This window comes from Sceloporus occidentalis, unplaced genomic scaffold (genome assembly GCF_023333645.1).
Source record: "Sceloporus occidentalis isolate IW3139 unplaced genomic scaffold, rSceOcc1.0.p SCAF_1, whole genome shotgun sequence".
Taxonomy (NCBI): domain Eukaryota; kingdom Metazoa; phylum Chordata; class Lepidosauria; order Squamata; family Phrynosomatidae; genus Sceloporus; species Sceloporus occidentalis.
This window is the reverse complement of record NW_028316981.1, coordinates 127698166-127719022: the sequence shown is the minus strand read 5'-3', so window position 1 is coordinate 127719022 and position 20857 is coordinate 127698166. Positions and strand designations below refer to the sequence as shown.

At 42.6% G+C, this 20857-nt stretch overlaps 1 protein-coding gene across 3 annotated transcripts in view; it reads right to left on the bottom strand.

Annotated features, from left to right (window-relative positions):
* Nucleotides 1–20857, bottom strand: part of SEPTIN9 (septin 9) — a 339779-nt gene that overhangs the window by 6475 nt on the left and 312447 nt on the right. For all 3 annotated transcript variants that reach the window (XM_089534879.1, XM_089534898.1, XM_089534889.1), the window contains 6 exons: nucleotides 19922–20050; nucleotides 19569–19650; nucleotides 15357–15494; nucleotides 4286–4403; nucleotides 3082–3177; nucleotides 2345–2441 (listed from right to left, as the gene is read on the bottom strand). In XM_089534879.1, coding sequence (XP_089391005.1) covers nucleotides 2345–2441; nucleotides 3082–3177; nucleotides 4286–4403; nucleotides 15357–15494; nucleotides 19569–19650; nucleotides 19922–20050 — 660 coding nt within the window. The remainder of the gene's footprint in view (nucleotides 1–2344; nucleotides 2442–3081; nucleotides 3178–4285; nucleotides 4404–15356; nucleotides 15495–19568; nucleotides 19651–19921; nucleotides 20051–20857) is intronic.

The following is a 20857-nucleotide window of genomic DNA, read 5'->3' as shown; positions in this document are numbered from 1 at the left end:
TTGTGTACATACGGGCCTTCAACTTGTCTGTTCACTTGTGGTGACCCCATGAATTTCATAGAGTTTTCTTAGGCAAGCAATACTCAGAGGTGGTTTTTCCATTTTCTTTCTCTGAAATATAACCTATAACACCTGGTATTTGTTGACATCCCTCAAGCTTTTCCAGGGTAGAAAGGACTCAGGGGAAGGGAACAGTCCCTTCCTCTGGTCCTTCCCATACTGGAAAGGCTTCAGAGACACTTCTTCCAAGCCATCCCAGGGCGGGAGAGGATTTGGGTTTACATTCGTGAATAACCAAAACTGCAAATATCAAACCCATGACTGGAGAGGGACGACTGGACTTCCCTGGAATACCTTTCACAGGGATAAACTACAGTGGTGAGTCAGCATGGTGGGAGGAAGTTACAGAAGCAAATTGTGGGTGCCAATCCATGACTTAAGTACATTTTCACCCTACACAGTGTCAGAGGCAGGCTGGGGAAGGATCTGATCCACCCATGACATGCCTTCTAATTTGATCCCACTCTAGCAATGTTGTAGCTCCATTTGGGTTGAGAACATGTTTCCAAGGTCAAATCTTCACCTGCAAGAGTAATTGTCCTGCATTATCTCTGTCTTTGGAACAAATGATCTGATCTGTCTCTTGGCCCTCCAAGGACATGCTCCATCTGAGGCAGTGGATGGGATGGAAGACTTCACCCATGCCAGCCACTGATGTGTCCCATCACATGTGTCAACAAGATGTGGCTAGAAGCAATATTCTCTTATTTTGATTGCATGCACAGTAAGTTACAGTGAGTTTGAATTACATGAGAGCCTAGTGATTCTGAATTGTTTTGACTTCTTAATGAGGGATTTGAAGAAAGTAAGGGTGGTATCATCTCAGAATGGGAAATAGCTCCAAATACTTCTGCATCATTGAACCAGTTTGACCTCAAGTTACTCTCCTTCCCTCTGACAACTGCCTCTTCAGAGTTGTGTTTTTTATTGAATTTATGGCTTCAAACTGCTTCTATTACAGTATGGTTTAAATTGTGAGCTAGTGATGCACTGGGATTTAATACCTTGTTGGATATATTGTTCCATTTTCAATGGGTGTAATATTGAACGTGGAGCAAGCTTGTTTTCTGCTGCTCCAGAGACTAGAACATGTCACAATAGATTCAAACTACAGGAAAAGAGATTCCACCTAAACATTAGGAAGAACGTCTCTAATTTGTGAACTGTTGAACATTGGAATACGCCACCTCCTTTGGATGGTTTTAAACAGAGGCTGCATGGCCATTTGTTGGGAGTGCTTAATATGTGTCTTAATGTATGGCAGGGGATTGGGCTGGATGGCCCTTGTGGTCTCTTCTGGATCTATGATTCTATGTTTCTAGAATAATAATAATAATAATTGCATTTCACATATGTTAGGATATCTCTATACCAAAGTTGCATTTGCTTTCTCTTCTCTCTTGCTGCAATTTCTACTAAGCACTCCTTTCTTAGTCTGTGTAGGGATAGGCCATAAAGTGGTATGTTGTGTTTGAAGATATTTCAAGGGCATGCCTCATATTAAAAACACAAGATGACCCTTTGCTCCTAACAAATCTGGATTAGATGAGGTTGTAATTTGATATTTATTCTTACTATATTATACATTTTGATGTTGTATCCCACCTTGATTCCTTGTGAAAAGGCGGGCTAAAAATAAATCATATCATCATCATCATCATCATCATCATCATCATCATCATCATCATCATCATCATCATCATCATCGGGGGACCTTGTTGTTGGGCTGTATCTCCCAACAATCCCTGACCACTGGTCATAATGAGTGGAGCTGATGAGAACTACAGACCATCCCATCTGAAGACTCAAAATCTCTACAGTCCTGGGCTAGGACACTACATCTCTCCAAATCTCTATAAAGACAAAGGATGGGAGATGGAGAATTTATGTTGCAGCATTGGAACATTTTGGCCAAGTAGCAGATCACTGTCAATGGCTTTCCCTGTACCTGAAAGCTCGATTCTACTATCCTCATAGACTGCTGGAGAAAATAAGCCAATCCCCACTGTCTGCAGTGCCGCCAACAACAATCAAGGATACTTTTTGGATGGCACAGACCGAAAGGGAATTCCTCTTCATCTTCCAAGTTAAAAAACATGTGAGTAACTTCATCAAAAGAATTCAGGGTTCTTTTTTCTGTCCAGCATGAGACAACAAAGCCCATATTCTAGGGAACTGGTGATACACTTCACTGTTGCTCTCTCTGTACATCCAAACATCACTTTGGCAAATCTGAAGATATGACAATGGCAAGGAAGCAACAAACAGGAGTGAGAATGCTCACCTTCTATTGTTCCCCACTTTGTCTTCCTTCCCAAAATTCGTCGGCCATTAATCTGGTATTCCTGGTCACTACCCACCACAGCAAATGGAATCATTTCCTAGAGTGGAAGAGATAAGTGTCAGAAATAGGAGTCATAAAATCCAACATCCTTTAAATCAAAGCTACATTAAAAGCATGAAACTGATTCTTATTCCACCCTACATCTCATTATTTCTGAGTCTTCTGGAATCCCTTTTCAGTACTTCTATCAAGAGTCTCCCAAACAGTGGGGTTAAATAAAACCCCAGTGAATAAGAGATCCTGACAAGCTTTTCTATTTTATACCTCATTTTATACATGGCGTGGTGACTGGGCTAGTTTAACAGTCTAGGCAAGATGGCGCACACTGCCTCCCTTTCCCCATCTCATGTACAGAAGACTGAGTAGGTTGGGCTGGCACTTTAATCTGTCATCAGAACAGCTATCTCAAAATCAAGGCTAGCAGTCTGCATGGCATACACAGGTCTTTCCTCCCAACCCCCTGCTGAAGCTCTCTGCATTTGCTGCAGAGTGCCTAACTCTGTTGGGTGGCAGGGCTGGCCCTTAGAGAGTGGCTCACTTTGCAAGCCATTAGTAAAGATAACAAATAAGTAAAATACTTGTAATTCAGCATGAACCTTTAGGGGTAGGCCAAAAGCTCAACTGTAAAACATCTGAGCACACGCTAAATGAGATGCAAGGAAGGACTGTCCACTTACTCTAAATTTTTCATTTATTAGTCGGTCTTCAGAATCTTCATCAAATTGCTTCTGTGGATACACATCAATGCCATTGGCAAGGAGATCTGCTGTGATCTAAGAAAACACACAGAACAGATCTGAGATTAGACATAAATTTCTCCGCCTTGCCAAAGAAAGAGAAAGTAACAGGAAGAGACAGAGAAAGAAAATAAAATTTCACTTCTTGAAAGGGCTGGAGTGCTGAACCTCAAATGAGCCAACAAACTGCAATGAAGTTCACATGGGGCCTCATTCCTCCTCACCCACAAGGGGTCCCAAGACACTGTCTAAGGAATAACAAGTCAGACTGCTAAGCTGGTCTGAGTCTGGTTAGTGTTTGGATGAGTGTTTGCCTGGGAAAACCCAAGGACAGTGCTTTGAGTTCAAAGGCGGGTAGGCAGGCTGCATTTTTCAAAGCAAACAAACAGTGACTGGCTGTTATAGACATGGTTGACAAGATACACATTAAACAGTAAGTGCAGAACATTACTAGGGAGTGTCAACATTTGAGGATTTCCTTTGATCATCCAAAAGATCCATGCTGTTTACCTCCCACTGAGGTTGCACAGCGATCTTTCCCTTCTGCCCATGGGCTATCTGCTCTAAGGGCACCCATGGTAGGAAATATGTAAAGGGAAAGACAACTCTCTCATTACTGGATCACAGGGAAGTAAAGGAAGATAGAAAAGTAGGTAACCAGAGCAGGGTGAGGGCAAAGATTACACCGCTTTGGCTACTAACTCCAGGCCCAGAGAAAGTGGTTGAAAAGTTATATGGCAAGAAGCCAGGGGTAGAAAATTCAGAATGCTTCTGGGTTACACAGAGAGGCTCCCTTTTTCCAAAGCAATTTTAGCAGACGGCTGTTTTGTTTTCTTAAAACAAAACTTGTAGAAATATCCGAGGGGAAAAAAAAGAATTAAAATAGGGAAATTGAATTTATTCCCTCTCCCTGAAGAGAGAGCAAGCCAAGAGAAACATAGGCAATGGGTCTGGAGATCGATGAAGGCCTTTCCTCTCACCACGGAGGACTGCTCTGAGCTGCGTCGCAAGGAATGTGCTGGGCTCCTGGCCAGCGATTGGGCTTTTCAGAGAGCCATCATGCAGGAGGGGAGAGTGGGAAGCTGTAGTAAGATCTTCAGGAAGGTCAAAGGAGCACCATCTCACCACCACACCTGCCCCTTACCCTCTGTTTGAAGTAGTCCCTCTCCTCCAGTGTTAATGTGTCCGCTTTGGCGATGACAGGCACAATGTTGACCACTTTGCTCAGGCGTCTCATGAATTCAATGTCCAGTGGCCGGAGGCTAAAAGTAAGATTACAAGAAAAGGAGACTATGGAGGTTACGATGTATGGCTTTAATCCATTGTTCCCTCTCCCCGCAGATTCAAATGCCCATCTCCCTGCATAGGAGTTTCTAACTGAAGTGAAAGTGCAGAGCTAGAATATGAACACAGGTATCCTTGGTTCTGTTCCATCTTCTCTCTCTATGATGTGAGAAAGTTGGATAGGACCACATGAACTAGATGGGGCTGGGACCAATATTTTGTCACTGAGGGCTGATACCTTGGGCCCTAAATCTGTTAGACCCAACTCAATGGAATTCTAGTGATTCAACATCAACCTAAGTTCTATTAATTCTATGTATGTACTCTAGTTGGGGGTTAACAACTGGATTCAGTCCTTAGACTGTCAAAATAGCATAGATACTACAGTCGGCCCTCCACATTTGTGGTTTTAATTTTTGCAGATTTGATTTGTGGATTTGATTAATATGTTATCTCTAGGAAATGCTAGGTCCTCCAGAGAAATTCTGCTGGAAGTTGAAGCCAAGCATAATCAGACATGCACTGTAGACTTTAGGAGAGTTGATTTTAATAAACTTAAGGAAATACTGGGAGTGAACCTGTGGTCAGGAATACTAAAAGAGAAGGGAGTTCAGGATGGATGGAAGTTTCTCAAAAGGGAGATGCTGAAGGCACAATTTCAAACTGTTCTAATGAGGAGAAAAAATGGGAGGTGTCACAAGAAACCAGGATGGATGACTAAAGAACTTTCAGTGTAGCTATGTTTTAAACAGGGCATGTATAAGAAATGGAAAAGGGGGGAAATCACCAAAGAGGAATTCAAACAAACAGAAAGCATGTAAACTCAGAAAAGTTAAAGCGCAGAATGAGCTCAGGCTAGTTGGAAAGATTAAGAACAATAAAAAGGGGTTTTTTGGGTATGTTTGCAGCAAAAAGAAGAAGAAAGAAATGGTAGAGCCACTATATAGGGAAGGTGGAAAAATGCTAACAGGGGACAGAGAAAAGGCCAAACTACTCAACACCTCTTTTGCCTCAGTCTTCTTACAAAAGGAAAAGGGCACTCAAATTTAGGAAAATGGAGGGCACAATACGGGAAATGCAGCACAGAATAAGTAAAGAGGAAGTACCGCATGCCCTTCCCATATGCGGGGGATCTGTTCCGGACATGCACACACTTGCGTAAGGGAAATTCCATGAATCCTCAAGCCCCACTGAAAACAATGGGGCTCGTGCACGTGGCACGGTATGGCATGTGCACCATTGCCTTTTATGGTATGCCACTTTCAGCGTAAGCTGAAAACCATGTATAGCACGCCCATGTATGACATGGATGCACTATACAGGAATATCTGGTTAATCTAAATGAATGTAAGTCTCTGTGACCAGATGAACTACATCCAAGGGTATTAAAAGAACTGACAAATGTAATCTTGGAGCCTGGAGAACAGGAAAAGTCCCAGCAGACTGGAGGAGTTGTCCTCATCTTAAAAAAGAAAGAAAGAAAGAAAGAAAGAAAGAAAGAAAGAAAAAGAGGGGGGGGGGGGGAGAAGGAGAATCCCAACAATTATTGTCCAGTTAGTCTGACATCAATACCAGGAAAGAATCTAGAGCAGAGTCTGTGAACATTTAGAAGGGAATGCCATAAACACAACAAATTCGCATGAGTTTCAGAGAAACAAGTCATGTCAGATTAATTTGATCTCTTTTTTGATAACATTACCAGCTTTGTAGATGAAGGGAATGCTGTAGACATAGCATATCTTGATTTCAGTAAGGCCTTTGACAAGGTCCCCCATGATATTCTTGCAAACAAGCTAGTAAAATGTGAGTTAGACAATGCAACTGTTAAATGGATTAGTAACTGATTTACTGGCTGAACACAAAGGGTGCTCAACAATGGAGCGACGTGACCAGTGTCACAGGGGTTCTATCCTGGGCCCAGTGCTATTCAACATCTTTATCAATAGGGGGTATGCTTATCAAATTTGTGGATGACACCAAATTGGAGGGAATAGCTAATACCCCAGAAGACAGGATCAAACTTCAAAATGACCTTAATAGATTGGAAAGCTGGGCCAAAGCTAACAAAATGAATTTCAATAAAGAGAAATGTAAGATACTGCACTTAGGGCAAAAACAATGAAATGCATAGACACCTGGCTTATTCAGACTATGTGTGAAAAGGATCTAGGTGTCCTAGTAGACCACACGTTGAACAGTGTGTTGAGGCAGCTAAAAAGGCCGATGCAATTTTAGGCCGGATCAACAGAAGTATAGTCTCTAGGTCAAGGGAAGTAACAGTGCCACTCTATTCTGTCTTGGTCAGGCCTCACCTGGAATGTATCCTGTTCTGGGCATCACCACTGAAAAGAGATTTTGACAAGTTGAAACGTGTCCAAAGGAGGGCAACTAAAATGGTGAAAGGTCTGGAAACCATGCCTTATGAGGAGTGACTTAGAGAGCTGGGTATGATTAGCCTGGAGATGAGACGGTTAAGAGGTGATATGATAACCCTGTTTAACTATTTGAAGAGATGTCATATTGAGGATGTCACAAGCTTATTTTCTGATGCTCCAGAGAATAGGACATGAAACAATGGATGCAAGCTACAGGAAAAGAGATTCCAACTAAACATTAGGAGAAACCTCTTGACAGTGAGAGCAATTCGACAGTGGAATACACTCCCTTGGAGTGTGGTGGAGTCTCCTTCTTTGGAGGTCTTTAACCAGAGGCTAGATGGCCATCTGTCAGGGATGTTTTGATTTTGAGTTCCTGCATGGCAGAGGATTGGACTGGATGGCCCTTGTTGTGTCTTCCAGCTGTACAATTCTATGACCATAGAGTTGTGCTGGAAGACCTAGAGATTCCTAGAAAAAACACTTCTCTAGGCATTTGTAAATTCTCCACTATGATTCTATGGTCAAATTCTGGAAGATTTTGACCACTGAGTTCTGTTGGAGGACCTAGAGCAGTGATGGCGAACCTTTTAGAGACCAGGTGCTGAAACTCAGTGGCATTCCCACACTGGCTGTCACCTGATGCCATGCTAATGACAGTTACCACATAAATGTAACCACGCTACTGACATTTACAAATAGGGAACTAGGTTCACATATACGTTGGTGTACACAAGAAAAATAAAGTGACTGTCACACGTAAGTGGTAGTGTCACAAATTAATACGGAAAAGATTTTTAAAAGTACAGGTGCTTGACACAAATTGGTGGCAGCTGCAGGATAACAAAACCCATTAGGCTGCCATCTGAGGAAAATAGTTAGGTGACTGAATGTTACCATCACAACATATAGCCATAATAAATCAATCGATAAAATAAAATGGTCGTAATCTCCAAATATGTGGTCCTGGCCTCTTTGGAGGAAGCACAGGATAGGAATGTGATGACTAAATTTTAAAAATCCCTATTGTGAAACTTAAAAGTTAGCAGTTAATTGCACATACTTTTCAATTGGGGCAAGATGTGGAAGTGGATTGCTAGATGCAATATTTTAATCAGTGCAACAGGAAGCAAAAGATTACTTTCTTTGTTCTGTATGCATTCAGACATTTGAGAAGGTGATCATATACATGTGGGATCGCCTTCTTCTGTGCAATCCACCCTGCACATTAAGGTCCTCTGGGAAAAACTTACTGTGGGTAATAAAGACCAGGCTGGCTGCAGTTACCCAGAGGACCTTCTCATCTGCCACTCCCAAACTATGGAATGGCTGGTCAGAAGAGATCTGAAACATTACCAACCTTGACAGTTTTAATAAGGCTGTCAAGACGGTTCTCTTCTGATAGGCCTTCCCGGAATAACCGACTTGGTCTCCCGTTGACATGGACCCCATACAGAATATTCCATGTACCCATCTCTTTGTTGTTCTTTGATTGTTTTAATAATCTGAATGTCATTTTCATGGTAAACTTTCCAAATGTTTGACACATATATTATAAATAATAAAATTTTATTTATATCCCGCCTCTCCATCAGGATTGAGGCTGCATACAATAAGGGTAAAAATACAACAATATAACAGTATAAAATAAAACCATTCCCTCCCATCAATACAACAATTAAAATTCCCTTATATAATTTTAATTTGTAGTCCTTTTTGGACTACAATTCCACAGTCAGCATAAATTGTAGCCCCCAAAGTAACTTTGGACAGATAGGCACATAAACACCACATGTACACTTGTCACATATCAAACACTGGTAATATCTCTTCTTTTGTGGGAGTGACAATACAAGTTAAATTGGTGTGTGTTAAGTTCCTTGACTTATGTAGACCTCAGCAAAAAGAGGAGGTCCAAGAATTTCAGCTCAGAGAAGGCTTCCTAATTAGGGAGTGTTTTTGCCAAGAAATACAATGCCAAATGCTTAGCAGACCAAAAGTATATTCTCCCTTTTCCCTCCTCCTCATCCCCCCCATTTCCAAAATATCTTCACTGGGCCTGGCAGTTTATAAGGAGTAGCCATTCCATACCAATGACCCACAAAAGGAAAATGTTTGTCAAGAGCAAGTTTAAAGCAGTTTTCACAGTCCCAAAGAAATGTGACTCTCCTCTATGCTCAGCAGAAGCTAACTGGGATCCAATTAATCCTTAACCTACTATGGCACAGGCCTGACTGACTAAATGGTGTGTGTGTGTGTGTTGGTGTCTGTGTATAAATTTTGGCTGCGGGGATAATGCTGCTTTGCTACAAGCATGCTGGTTGGCCTTCTGGTTGGTTGGCAGCCCTGGGTGCTCATCCCCTCTTCCCATAAATAAAAACAACATGGGAATTTGTATTACCTGACATTTATTCATTTTGGCCTTGTATGTGAACAGACACACGTTGCCAAAGGAGAATGCTCCTACAGGAAAAAAGCAGGTGATAACAGAAAGAACACAAGCTGGATGCGGTGTAGAAGAAAATTATGCGGGGAAGCCTAAGAGGCATAGAGAAAAGGGATAATATATGGGCTGGAAGCCACGCTGCCTGGGAAATGCAAATGGGCAAGCACTAGCCTTTTGATGTCAGGCCACAGCACGGTACAGATGGAAAAAATATTCAAATGACCAATGAAGTATATGTTTCTCAGGTGTTGGGAAATCCCGATGATGAGGACATGGGGGGGGGGGGGGGGGACAATCTTTGCAGTTTGGGTTTTCTTTACAAAAGATTTGCTCATTTTTTGTGTAGGTGCAGAAAACATCATTTTATTTTCTGCACAAAAGATAACGCTTCTACGCAGAAAAGAAAATTGGCAAACAGGAAGTGCTGTTTTCTGCATACACAAAAAATGTGCTTTTTAACATAAAGTCCCAAACGGTGAAATGCCCTTGAAACCTGCATAGTTCTTGAGACATTTCTTACTGTGGGGAGGAAAACAGAAAAATTATTTGTTGTTGCCCACAAGGATGAAATTTAAGAAAACTGGCATTCCTACTGTGAAGTCCCTAAGAGAAAATAAAACACATGGGAGACAGCTGCTTATGTGATGTATCACATGGCAAAGTGAATATTAAACCCTAAAACCCCCCTCAATTAAATATGTCATCCAATTATAGTTGGCTTTACTGGATAGTACTCACTCACTCTCCTACTTGTCCCCCCCCCCCCCAAAGATGTCTTCTCCCTAAATATTTTATTTCATGCTAATTGTGTCCTTATCATGATACCTATTGTAGTGAAATGAGGGTTCTCAATCATCTATCTATCTATCTATCTATCTATCTATCTATCTATCTATCTATAAAATAGAAGGAAATCCTTCATCCTAATTCTTCCTTTGTTAGATTAAGGCTTCTTTTTGTTTGGGGTATTGTATTAGAAATGAAGTTAACTTAAAAGTCTGAAGAGAATCATATGTTTCAAATTAACCTTATTGAGAGAAGGCCATTTTTGACAGGGAAAAAAAAAAACCAAGCCAATAATATCCATCCACATTCCTTATTTTCTCTGAAAGGAAATTTTACTGAGGAGGAATTTTGTGTTCTGTATGATTTGAATAAAATGATAACAGAAGGCAAAACAAAGCAGGTACCAATGCAGGCCATTGAAACACTATTTTTGGTCAATGTGCTCACTTTCTCATTAGTGATGCTATTCTCTCCATATCTACAACTTACTATTTATGTTGTGCAACAGTTACAGAAGGTTAGCAGAATATCCAGACACGTCCATACATATTACAAAAGCGTAACATATAACAATGCAGACTGACTTAATGTCACGATGCTAGATAAGGGGTAGGTGACCTAGCATCCTCCAGAGTGGAATTAACCATAGCAAAGCATTGTGTGTGTGTGTTGTGTGCCTTCAAGTCCTTTTCAACTTATGGTGACCCTAAGGGTTTTCCTAGCAAGATTTGTTCAGAGGTGCTTTGTTATTGTCTTTCTTTGAGGCTGACAGAATGTGACTTGCCATAGGTCACCCAGTGGGTTTCCATGGCTGAGTGGGGATTCAAACCCTGGTCTCCAGAGTCATATCACAGTCCAACACCCAAACCACTATGACAACTGACACTGTGTGTGTTGTGTACCTTCAAGTCATTTCTGACTTATGGCAGTCCTAAGGTGAATCTATTATGAAGTTTTCTTTGCAAGATTTGTTCAGAGAAGGTTTGGCATTGCCTTCCTCTGAGGCTGAGAGCATGTGACTTGCCCAAGGTCACCCAGTAGGTTTCATGACTGAGCAGGAATTCCTGAGCAGGAATTGAACCCTGGTCTCCAGAGTCACAGTCCAACATTCAAACCACTATTCCACACTGGCATTACAAGGTGTCAAATCCTCAAATAGAACTTGTATTATTGGCAATCTAGATGAGCCCACAGCCATACACAGTAATGTACATAGACAAAAAGAGCTAATGAGTTAGGAAAATGTCCTAATTTATAGCCTCTTTTCAGAACCAACTGGGAATTTTCTAGTAGGGTGTTGAATACTTGCTGTATTACTACCTAGGATGGTCAGAAGTATGGTTCATGCTGGGGAGAGAGAGAGAAAGAAGGACAACTTCTCCCTACAAAAGGATTGAACTACTGCAACTGCCAAAAATGATTTACATAAAGTTTTGCTTTAGAAAAAGATAAAATGAGAGAGGCTTTATAAAAAATACTATATCCAGTCCAATTTCAGAATCAAGCAAACAACCCATCAAACTTGGGCTGTAATGAGATGGGACAATAGAACTGCCTTACAGACTTGAGTAAGGGATTCAAAGAGCTCATAAAAGCTACTTGGAGCTTTCCTGTGGATGCCTGACTCAGTATATGATAAATATTTATGACTACTGAACGAGTGAGAGAGAGACAGACAGACAGACACACATAGAGAGAGACTTGAGCTGAATTGAATTTTATCCAAATTTTATCAGCCTAGAAAACAGTGCTCATTTCAAGCTGAAGTCCATGTCCCAAAGGCATTGAAGCTTGATGTATAATATGCTAATACAGGCAGTGTGTAAAAAATGCATGTGCTTCACAGGGAAAGAGCCAGGACCCATGGGTGGCTTAATTAGAATAGGGAGAAATGTCAGACATGTTTGAAGCTTATTGGCATTTCAAGATGTGTGTGTAGAAACCTGTATTTATTTATTATTATCATAATCCACTGACATATTTGCTCTTTCACTATATATAGTAGTTTTCTGCCTAGGGAAGACCCATAAAAATGCCTTCCAGTTTGTGTACATTATAATAAATTACTGCTCACATATCTTCATGCTTCATAATTCAGTGTGGGTTAGGAGCTTTGGTATTTTTGAAGCAGGAGACCCTATGGAATAGGCATCTGGTACAGGATACTTTCTATGCAGTGGAACCACAAACATGTGGTTTTTAAATTAGGAAGAATGAACTGTTCACACTCTTGGGATGTGGCTAAGCTCTTCTCTTCTAACAAGCACACAACAGGAACATCCCCATCATTTAATAGGGAAGACCATGAAAACAAAATGGGAATTTGGTTGCACTAAGAGGCTTCCATTAAAAAAAATGGTTAAACACACCAAGCAATAAACCAAAGACCACAACCAAGGTCAACAAAAATACTGCATTTTGTGTGCATACACATACACAAGCATTGCTGCTTGCCCCTCTCTTTTATCTTATTTCAATAAAAATAACCCAAAGGTAGGTGGAAGTAGGGTCAGGTTTCTGTTTCCCCCAAAGCCTCCCACATGGAGCCTCACCATTTATAAAGATCTATGATTTTCCCAACATGTAAAGCCTGGGGTACATGCAAAACAGTATCTAGAGGAAAAAATGCATATCTTTACATGAATTACACACCTGATTTAGGGATGCAGGGTCAAAGATGGAACACTCTTTCCTCACTTAAGTGTTTTCATATTCACCCTGGTGAGGGAAGGTAGAAGGCACGGGAAACCAACACAACCCAAGTGTGATGGCAAGAGCATTCTTGCCAGGAAATAATGGGGCACATCAAAGTCACCCCAATCCTGGACCTGTCTGAAGCTGGCACATGGGTCAGGGAATTCATTTTGTTACATGTAGGCAACTAACATAGATCCTTTGAGACCCAAGGGGAAGGCTGTCTGGTAAGGGGGAGAGCAGATCTGTCAAGAAGGAAAGCATGACAATGCAGGGACAAATCCTCTCCTCTTCCTGACTTCTTTCTGTCAATAGCCCACAAGGATATAGAATTTCACCCAGTATCAGACAATGCAAAGCTAGTATTCCCTGAAAATGATCCAGCTCTGTTACAAGGAATCAAAGAGCACTGTTTTTACATCTGAAAAGTTCTGTGAAAGGCAAAAATAGCCAAGCTTAGAATTCATTTCTATCACTAAATTGCTGGCACTGAAGTGGGAGTGATATGACAAGCCAAAGGAATTTCTAGGACAATGATAACCATCAGCATATGCTTTTGGGTGGGGGAGGGGGAGAGGCTAGGGGAGAGGGACAGTTCCTTGTTGCTTTCTGCTAAAATTTCTCTTCTGCTCCAAACTCTACCTCACCCCTCCTCACCCAGCTGGAAAACTGCAACTTAAGTCTTAATTAAGGCTTGCTGGCTTTGTCTTCCTCCATCTACAGATCTGAATGTTCATTTTGACATCAGGATCAGAAACCAACAGCCCCAGAAGAAGCTGTCTGTGGCAGGAGCCAAGAGAACACCTACTTCTAACCCCCAGCAGGGGTATCATGCTACTTGTAGCCAAAAGTAACTGCAGAGACATGAAAGTCAATAATGGAGTGTCTCATAGCTTCAAAACCATTTCTTCTATTGGAAACACATGTTCTTGGGAGAAGGGGAATACACCAGGCAGACTTCTAGGCACCATCTACCATGCAAGCAGCTGGGTGAGAGGCAAACTGCAGGATGCCATTAGAAGGTCTCGGTCAGGCAAGCTAATGTTTCAGTGGCTGTGTATGTGAGAAACAGAAGTTATAATTACACTGGTTCACAAGAAGGGCCTGCCTATTGAATAGGATCTTTACCAAACAAACTCAGAATCAGCATTATAGCCATGGTCCTAAGTGAAAAGGCATACACGTGTGCACATGCACCACATATGGGGGTATATGATAAGAGTGCTCAAAAGAATATAAGATTTGCTTTAAATGAGAGACTGAATGTGCCAATTTGTTGGATCTGACTAGTTCCAGAGATAAACTGTGGATCAGTTCACCCTACTGGAATTTTGTTTTTGATTATGATTCACAGCCATACCTATACCTACTGTATTCTCGACTATAAGTCGAAAAATTTATGCTCCAAAATTGACCCTAAAATCTTGGGTCAACTTAAATACAGGTCAATACACTAGTACTACTTAGAAATGTCCTAAAACAAGCAAGCTGATGCCCATGTTTTTCTCTGTGTGAAAGAGGTTCCCAGTCTGATCTTCAATGCTTCTCTTCCCAGGGAAGAAAATCTCCAATTAACACCACTTGCTTCTCTCCTCAGTCCAATCTGCAAGGCTTCTCTTTCCAGGGGAAAAAACTCCCCATTGAACACTACTTACTCCCCTTCTCAATCCAATGTTATTTCTCCACCTCTAGCTGCCTCAGAAAGACAGCTGGAGACTGTAAAACACCATGGAGGAAGAGCCAGAGGCACGCACCTGTGGGTCCTGCCCCCTAGAACCTGTTTCCTGGCCTCTAGATGCCTTAGAGAGGCAGTTGGAGGCTGGGAAACACCTGGGGTGAGGAGCCACGGGTGCGATGATGCCTGTTCCACCTCTTTCCTTCCCCTGTGAACGGCGAAATGGCATCATGTGCCACCTGTGACACATATGCCATAGGTTCACTGTCACGGGTATATGCTAAGGTAGGTTATCTTGACAAATAGTAACTAAAGTTCTAAAGTAACTAAAAATAGTAACTGTTGGCGCGTTACAGACCGCCCAAAACGGGAGGTCTCGCGCCGCTGCCGATTGCTGTGTCTGGGAACCGCAGCAGCCAAACTGCGTGGTTCCCGGGCGCAGCAACAAAGAAGCGCCAAAATGGTGCTTCTTCCTGTGTCTTGGAAGAGGTGCCGCAAGGCGCACACTCGCAGCGCCACTTCTGGTGCGTGATGTCTGGACGCTGCACTTGCGCGATGTCAAAATGGCAGTGCCCATCTGTATGCGGTGCCGCCATTTTGACATTGTCGTTACGTGCGAGGGGCAAGGCGCATCAGGAAGCACCGCCCCTTGTGCGTAACGACGGCGCCCCATAGGGCCCGTCCAGAATGCGCCAAAGTGTCCTAAAGTCATCCGATATCATTGTCAGTGGGTGGGATTTGAACTCAGCTCTCAGTAGTACAACATTCTAGCCATTACACCATATCTCTGCTTGAATCACAACCTACAAAAGCCCTAACTTGTGAGAACGCAGCATAAAAAAGTGATAGCAAGCCAATTTGGTAGGGGAAGTAGGGCAGATGACTACATATCTGGACTTTGATACATGAACAATTTATTTTCTTTACAGAAAAAAAGAATGAGGAGTATACATACGAATGGCCAGTGGCAGGGATGAAGTATATACAGCAGTGGACTCTGCTATCTGGTATCCGCTTTTTCCGGTTAATATTGAGCTCTTCTTGCAGGTACTTCTCATATTGGTCATTGATGAACTTCATAATGGGTTGCCAACTGAACAAGGAAAAGCATGCATGTAAAGGGAGGAGCAGTATCTATGTAGCATGCTTCATAAAACACACACACACACACTTTAATATGCAGTACTGACATCTACCTGCTTTTATTTTGGGTGCTCTCCACAGGCTGCTTTTGTGTGATTATATCATGGCTTAATAAGCAGAGATATAAACAAGACTTTCCCCAACTCATGCAACTCTTCATGCAAACCATGGTTGAACTAGGATGTTTCTAATTAAAGAAATTTCTTCTTACCTTTTAAGTGAAAAATCATGGTTATTTAGCATTAGAACAAGTCAGGATATTAAGCCATATCCATACTAGCATTTTATAACATGACTTGTTCTGCAGCTAAAAATGTTAGCTTTCTGGTATAAATGAAATTGAGAACTATGGTGAATTTGAGACAATATTTGTTTCTGTATGCTGTGAAGGGAAGAAGAAAGGAGAGGCATGAGGAGGAGTTGTTGCTGTTGTTCTTATATGCGTTCAAGTCATTTATGACTTATGGTGACCCTAAGTCTTTTTGCATGTTTTTTCAAAGGGAGTTTGCCATTGCCATCCTCTGAGGCTGTGATTTGCCCAAGGCCACCCAATAGGTTTCCATGGCCAAGTGGGGACTCAAACGCTGCTCTCCAGGGTCATAGTCCAACACTCAAACTACTACCCCATGCTGGATCTCATGCATGTGAAAGCAAAAGAAGAATTCATATCTTATCTAATGTATATCTCCTGTTTTACTAAGCTTGGGTATTATTTGGAGCTAGCTTACATTCTGCTTTAGATTTGTTATCCAGAATAACCAGAAATCACCAACAAACTTACTAACATCACTCGTTTTAGTACCAGGCAGGCTTCCTAGGAAGACACTAATTCATCTTTTGAATTTTTTTCCACTCAGTACTTGGCTTTAAGAGACCAGGACTCAGTTGCCAGCCTACTTTTGTCTGATTCGCAGCATAGTATTTGCATACAGAGTCTTAGACTCTGATCTTAGTCCCAGTTTGAGCACACCTAACAGCAACCCAGCAAGTTTACACAACATGAGTTCTACTGAGTCAGTAGGTGTAACTAATGTAGTTGGGATTTAACAACAGAATTCAGGTCAAAATTTCTCCTCAACCTGTTGTGGGTGGCAGTGGCACAGACAGAAAGAGTTCTGCATGAGAGTTCTTGGGCTGCAGGAATATGCTATACCTTACAAGTTTCTAGTTTGCTGAGGAGATTTCACCCAGTGACACTCTGCTAGTTTCTACACTTAGGGACAGCAATGAGGTCCAAAACAGATTTGTATTTGTTGAACTTAGGGAGGCTCAGACATTGTTTACTGCTTCTGGGAGGCTGAGAACTCTTGTTTCACATACCATAGAGAGTGGTAAAGAAATTACTTTTCACCTATTCCATCCTATTTCTCCCATCTAAGTAACCCACACAGATGGCAGATGTGACCGTTCTCTAATTGTGCATCAAGAGCATAGTAGATTCCTATGATTTCCAGGAGAAAGCCTTTTTAGCTTCCCACAAAGAAATTCAATAAGAATGATGATCCTCATGAGTACAGATGTATGAGTAATTACAAAGGTCCAAATCTGAACAAGTATGATTTTGTTTTAGCATCTTTGCTAGTACTGAAAGCCCTCCAAATAAATTTCCCCTTTCTTTTAAGTTTCTGTTCTCATCCGGTGGGTGAAGCAGGAGAATTCTATCCCCATTCCTATCTCTGACCCAGCCCTTGGCTGTCAGTCTCACTGCGAAGGAACTCATGCGAAGGAACTCTGAAGATAACACTCAAACTAATGCCCTTATTCCTGCTCAGGTTCAATCTCTCTTTCTCTACTTCCCAGTCCAGAAACACAAAAAGTCTGATGGATAACAGTGAATCTTTTCAATCCACTTGATCCAAAAGAAGGGCTGGCCATACTGTAGAGCAGTGGTTCCCAAACCTGGATCCCCAGATACTGTTGTGCATCTACTCCCAGAATCTGATTACCGTCTATACTGGCTGGAGTTTCTGGCTGCTGAAGTTCCCAAAACATCTAGGGACCCAACCGTGCTCTTTAGTGCTCAGTGTGGCTTCACAAAGCTCAGATAAGAGCAGACTTAGACGCCAGTATTGTAACAGAAACAATGGACAAGGTGTCCAGCGATTCCATTAATGAGATTGTACTGGATCAGCTTCAATCTGTGAGTACCGATGACGTGGACAAGCTCCTTGGTAGAGTGAGGAAAACAACTTGCCCTCTCGACCCTTGCCCATCATGGCTGGCCATCCGAGGGGCGGGGGGATGCATTGAGGAAGTTCCTTATGGATATCATCAATGCATCCTTCAGGGAAGGACATATTCCATTTTGTCTGAAGGAAGCGGCTGTTAGGCCGCTTCTGAAAAAAACTTCCCTGGATCCCCTGGATATGAACAACTATAGGCCAGTCTCTTTGCTACCGTTCTTGAGCAAGGTAATCGAGAGGGCGGTTGCTCTTCAACTCCAAGCTGTCTTGGATGAAACTGATTATCTAGACCCATTTCAAACTGGCTTCAGGACAGGCTTTGGGGTTGAGACTGCCATGGTTGCCTTGACTGACGATCTGCATCTGAGCATCGACAGGGGCAGTGTGACCCTGTTGGTGCTCCTAGACCTCTCAGCGGCTTTTGATATGATAGATCATGGCATCCTCTTGGATCGCCTGAGAGGGCTGGGAATTGGAGGCACTGCATTGCAGTGGTTCCGTTCCTTTCTCTCGGGTGATGATCGGGGACAGTTGCTCCAGTAAAAGGGAGCTCACCTGTGGAGTCCCGCAGGGTGCTATTCTGTCCCCGATGTTATTTAACATCTATATGAAGCCGCTGGGTGAGATCATTCGGAGTTATGGAGCTGGGTGTTATCAGTATGCTGATGACACCTAAATCCATTTCTCCATGTCTCGTTCGTTGGCCTCAAATTCTGATGGTGTCTCCTCTCTCAATGAATGCCTTTGGGCAGTAATGGGCTGGATGAGGAAAAACAGATTGAGACTGAATCCAGACAAAACGGAAGTGCTCACGGTAACGGCCCCGAAACCAAGAACTGGGTTGCAACCTCCAGTCCTGGATGGGGTCATACTCTCCGTCAAGGACTGTGTTCGCAGTCTGGGGGTGCTCCTTGACTCGTCGCTCCTAATGTCGAACCAGGTAAATGCGACAGTCAGGAGCGCCTGTTATCAGCTTCAGCTGATACGCCAGCTGCGCCCTTTTCTGGAAGTAAGGGATCTTGAGACTGTTGTGCACGCGCTGGTAACCTCACGTCTAGACTTCTGTAATGTGCTCTACATGGGGCTACCCTTGTGCTTGGTCCGGAAACTGCAATTAGTACAGAATATGGCAGCCAGAGTAATTTCTGGAACATCCAGGAGGGACCATATTACGCCGGTTCTAAAGTCCCTCCACTGGCTGCCCATTAGCTTCCTGACCCAGTAGAAGGTGTTGGTTATCATCTTTAAAGCCCTAAATGGCTTGGGTCCAAACTATCTTCAGGACCGCCTTCTCCCCTATAATCCTCCCCGCGCACTCCGCTCCTCTGGGAGAGGCCTACTCCAGCCACAAAAATCTAGGCTTTTGACTACCTCCCAGAGGGCATTTTCCATCATCGCCCCCAGACTGTGGAACGGCCTGCCGGATGAGATCCGTCTACTTACATCCTTAGACAGCTTTAAAAAGGCTGTTAAGACGGATCTCTTCTGGCAGGCCTTCCCAGAATAGAGAACCCGGCCTTAGAAGAACGTCTGGGAAAGATACTGCTGCTCCCACTGATTGTTTGCGGGTGTGATGTTGCTGACTTTTTGGTCAGTTTTTAACTTGTATGTCTGTGTATTTTTTTGTTTTGTGCCTTTTTAAATACTGTATTGGATTTAATACTTTTTTAAGGAGGGGAGGGTATTAGGGATTTTATATGTTCTGTATTTTTAACTTTGTTAGCTGCCCCGATTGTTCTCAAAGGGGCGGGATACGAATAAATTTTATTATTATTATTATTTACACACATACCCCCAGCATACAAAGTGGCCTCTGAGATATCCATTTAATTATTACTTACCAGTTCTCATTGTTGATATGGTCTCCAAATCCTGGGGTGTCAATGACTGTGAGCTTCATACGCACACCCTTCTCTTCAATATCTGAAACAAAAGTTGAAGAAGGTAGGTAGCAAGATGTCACCCTAGATGAACCCTGTGGAGATGATCCCCCCCCCAGTCAAACACCTTCAGTAAATGGACAAAAGGGATCATACAGACATTTAAAGAGTTTCTAAAATCTGCTGTTCTAAGGACCCAAAGGAATTGCCCATTCTCTTAGTCTTCCACCCTGTCTCCAGGCTGTTGAGATTCTCAGCATCCCCCCTGACTCCCCCCAAAAGCAACAACCTCACAATCTCTTGGCAAAACTCACCATGTGTGATGGACTTTATTTCAATTGTCTTGGGGATTCGCTCTTCAGTACTTGGCTGCACAGATTTACGGCTGATTTTCGATTTGAAGAGAGTGTTGATTAGTGTGGATTTTCCCAAGCCACTTTGACCTGAAAGGCAGCAGAGGACACAGATATCAGAAACCATGCTATTGCATAGCTAAAATCACCCCACTGTTGGCTTGTACAGTGTATACATTTAAGTTCTGTTCAAATATCATTTGGTTAGACACACAAAGATTGCAAGAACTCAGTCACTGTTGCAGAAAGTCTCATAAGATTGATTTTGCCTTGTTCCCACAACAGTAAACATTTGGAAGGATTTAATATCTTATGTGGGGCACCATACAAAGTGCCCCATAATGGCAATTGAACATGCCTATCAATATACCGTCAACTCTTTCATTTAATCTTCCTCATGTACATAAGACAGCTTAAACTTTATGAAGAAACAGGGACTGAGCAACCTTTAATTTAGGGGCAAAACAGACTGCTCGAAGGAATGAATCTGTGCCTCCCCTTTCAGCGCCAGATTGGGTCTGCAGCAACCACATGCTGCAGCCCAATTGGGGCTGCTCCTTTTGGGCAGGAAAAGAAATGCTTCTTCTGCCGCCCTTGCGGCTCTTCTGCGCTCCTGCACTGTGTGGCATCTGGTTGCTGCACTGTTAGAGCATCACAGTGCTGCCCACCTTCTGGTCAGGTGGGTGGCATGATGGCAGCTTGGGGGCAGAGGTGGGATGGGTGGCATGTGGCCACCCATCCCACCTCTGGCCTTTTTGGCTGGTCTGTTCAGCCCCTTAGTTTAAAAATGGAAGATATATTTGGTCATAGCCTGTGTGATTTCTGCCCCTTTCAACTTTGTTTTAAAACTTTTTCTCCTTTAACACAAACTCCTGTTATTAGCAGTGGTTTGAGCAT